General features: G+C 48.4%; 1 protein-coding gene across 1 annotated transcript; it reads right to left on the minus strand.

Moving 5' to 3' along the window:
• Positions 1-519: 519 nt before the first annotated feature.
• Positions 520-1,146, minus strand: LOC114371376 (uncharacterized protein Mb2253c-like). Its single transcript, XM_028328838.1, has one exon. The coding sequence runs from the start codon at positions 1,144-1,146 to the stop codon at positions 520-522; it is 627 nt and encodes a 208-aa protein (XP_028184639.1).
• Positions 1,147-2,159: the final 1,013 nt, after the last annotated feature.

Here is a 2,159-nt window from a genome sequence, read left to right on the forward strand (position 1 = left end):
CCCCATCATTTTATTATTCAAATTGGTGTCGTTGTCTGTGATAATCTTCCTTGGCAAACCATACCGGAAAATTATCTCCCTCTTGATGAACGTAACCACCACACTCTTTGTGACACTAGCGTATGAGGCGGCTTCGACCCACTTGGTGAAGTAATCGATCGCCACCAAGATGAAACGATGTTCGTTCGCAGCCTTGGGCTCTATGGCTCAGATCACATCTATCCCTCACATGGAAAAGGGCCACGGTGAGACCAATACATTCAATGACAAGGGCGAAGCGTTGACATTGTCTGCAAAAGTCTGGCATTTGTGACACTTCTTTACATGGAGGCAACAATCACTTTCCATGGTGAGCCAATAATAGCCCGCCCTCAGGATCTTCCAAGCCATGGCGTGCCCGTTAGCATGCGTACCGAAAGAGCCCTCATGGACCTCCTCCAGCATGCGTCCAACTTCCTTAGTGTTCACGCATCGGAGCAACACCATATCATGGTTTCTCTTGTATAGTATGCCCCAGCTTTAAAAGAAACCGGCCGCCAACCTCCTTAAAGTCCTCTTGTCATTGTCGGAAGCTTCCGGTGGGTACTCTTTGCTTTCAACGTATCGCTTGATGTCAAAATACCAAGTTTTACCATCCCACTCCTCCTCTACCAAACAACAATATGCGGGCCTGCCACGACACCTGAACTCAATGTATGGTAGGTCTCCGTGCGGTGTCAGCTGGAACATGGACGCTAAAGTGGCGAGCGCATCGACCATTTGGTTTTCCTCTCGGGGAACATGATGGAAAGAGATCTCATCAATGAACTCAGCCAGCTCCTTAATGTAGGTCTGGTAGGGTATTAGCTTGTGATCCCTAGTTTCCCACTCTCCTCTTAGCTGGTGAATCACCAGTGCCGAGTCTCCGTACTCCTTGAGCAGTTTGACGTTGAAGTCAATTGCTGCCTGGACACCCAGGGCACATGCTTCGTATTCAGCCATGTTATTGGTGCAGTCGAAACCAAGTCTGGCTGTGAAAGGTATGCATTGATTGTCCGGAGAGACCAATTTCGCCCCAACACCATGGCCCAGAACGTTAGATGCTCCATCGAACCACACGATCCACTTGTCCCTGTCCTTTTCTAGCTTCTCTTCAAATAAGGCCATGATGTCCTCATCTGGGAACTCAGGATGCATGGGTTGATAATCATTGAGAGGATGCTGAGCCAAATAGTCCGCCAAGGCACTTCCCTTTATCGCTTTTTGGGTTATGTAGACTATGTCGAACTCGGATAGCAAAACCTGCCACCGAGCAATCTGCCCCATGAGAGCGAGGTTCTCAAATATGTACTTGATCGGGTCCATCTTGGATACCAGCCAGGTGGTATGGCTCAGCATGTACTGTCTTAGTTGGTGGGACACCCATACCAAAGCGCAACATGTCCTTTCCAACAGGGAGTAGTTCATCTCACAGGCCATGAACTTCTTACTTAAGTAGTAGACGACTCACTCTCTTTTTCCCGACTAATCATGCTGCCCCAGCATGCACCCCTTCTGACATACGATGAAACCCAACAGCTTTCCCGACTTGACCCCGAAGGTGCACTTAGCGGGGTTTAACCTTAATTGATGCCTCCTAAGCCTCTCGAACAACCTCCGCAACTTGACAAGGTGTTCTTCCTCAGTTATGGACTTGGCAATCATGTCGTCTACGTAGATTTTGATTTCTCGGTGCATCATGTTGTGGAACAAAGCCACCATAGCCCGTTGATAGGCTGCCCCGACGTTCTTGAGCCCAAAGGACATCACCTTATAGCAGAATGTTCCCCACATGGTAACAAACGTGGTTTTTTCCATATCTTCTGGCGCCATCTTTATTTGATTGTAGCCTGAGAAACCCTCCATGAAGGAAAACAAAGCGAAATTGGTTGTGTTGTCTACGAGGACATCAATGTGTGGCAGAGGAAAATTATCTTTGGGACTGGCTCGATTCAGGTCCCGATAGTCCAAACACATTCGTACCTTCCCATCTTTCTAAGGGATCGACACAATGTTGGCCACTCACTCGGGGTATCGAGCCACCGCCAAGAAATCAACGTCGAACTGCTTTTTCACCTCCTCCTTGATCTTCAGCGACGTCTCGGGTTTCATTCTCCTTAGCTTTTGCTTCACCTCCTCCT

This window comes from Glycine soja, chromosome 10, assembly GCF_004193775.1.
Source record: "Glycine soja cultivar W05 chromosome 10, ASM419377v2, whole genome shotgun sequence".
Lineage (NCBI taxonomy): Eukaryota > Viridiplantae > Streptophyta > Magnoliopsida > Fabales > Fabaceae > Glycine > Glycine soja.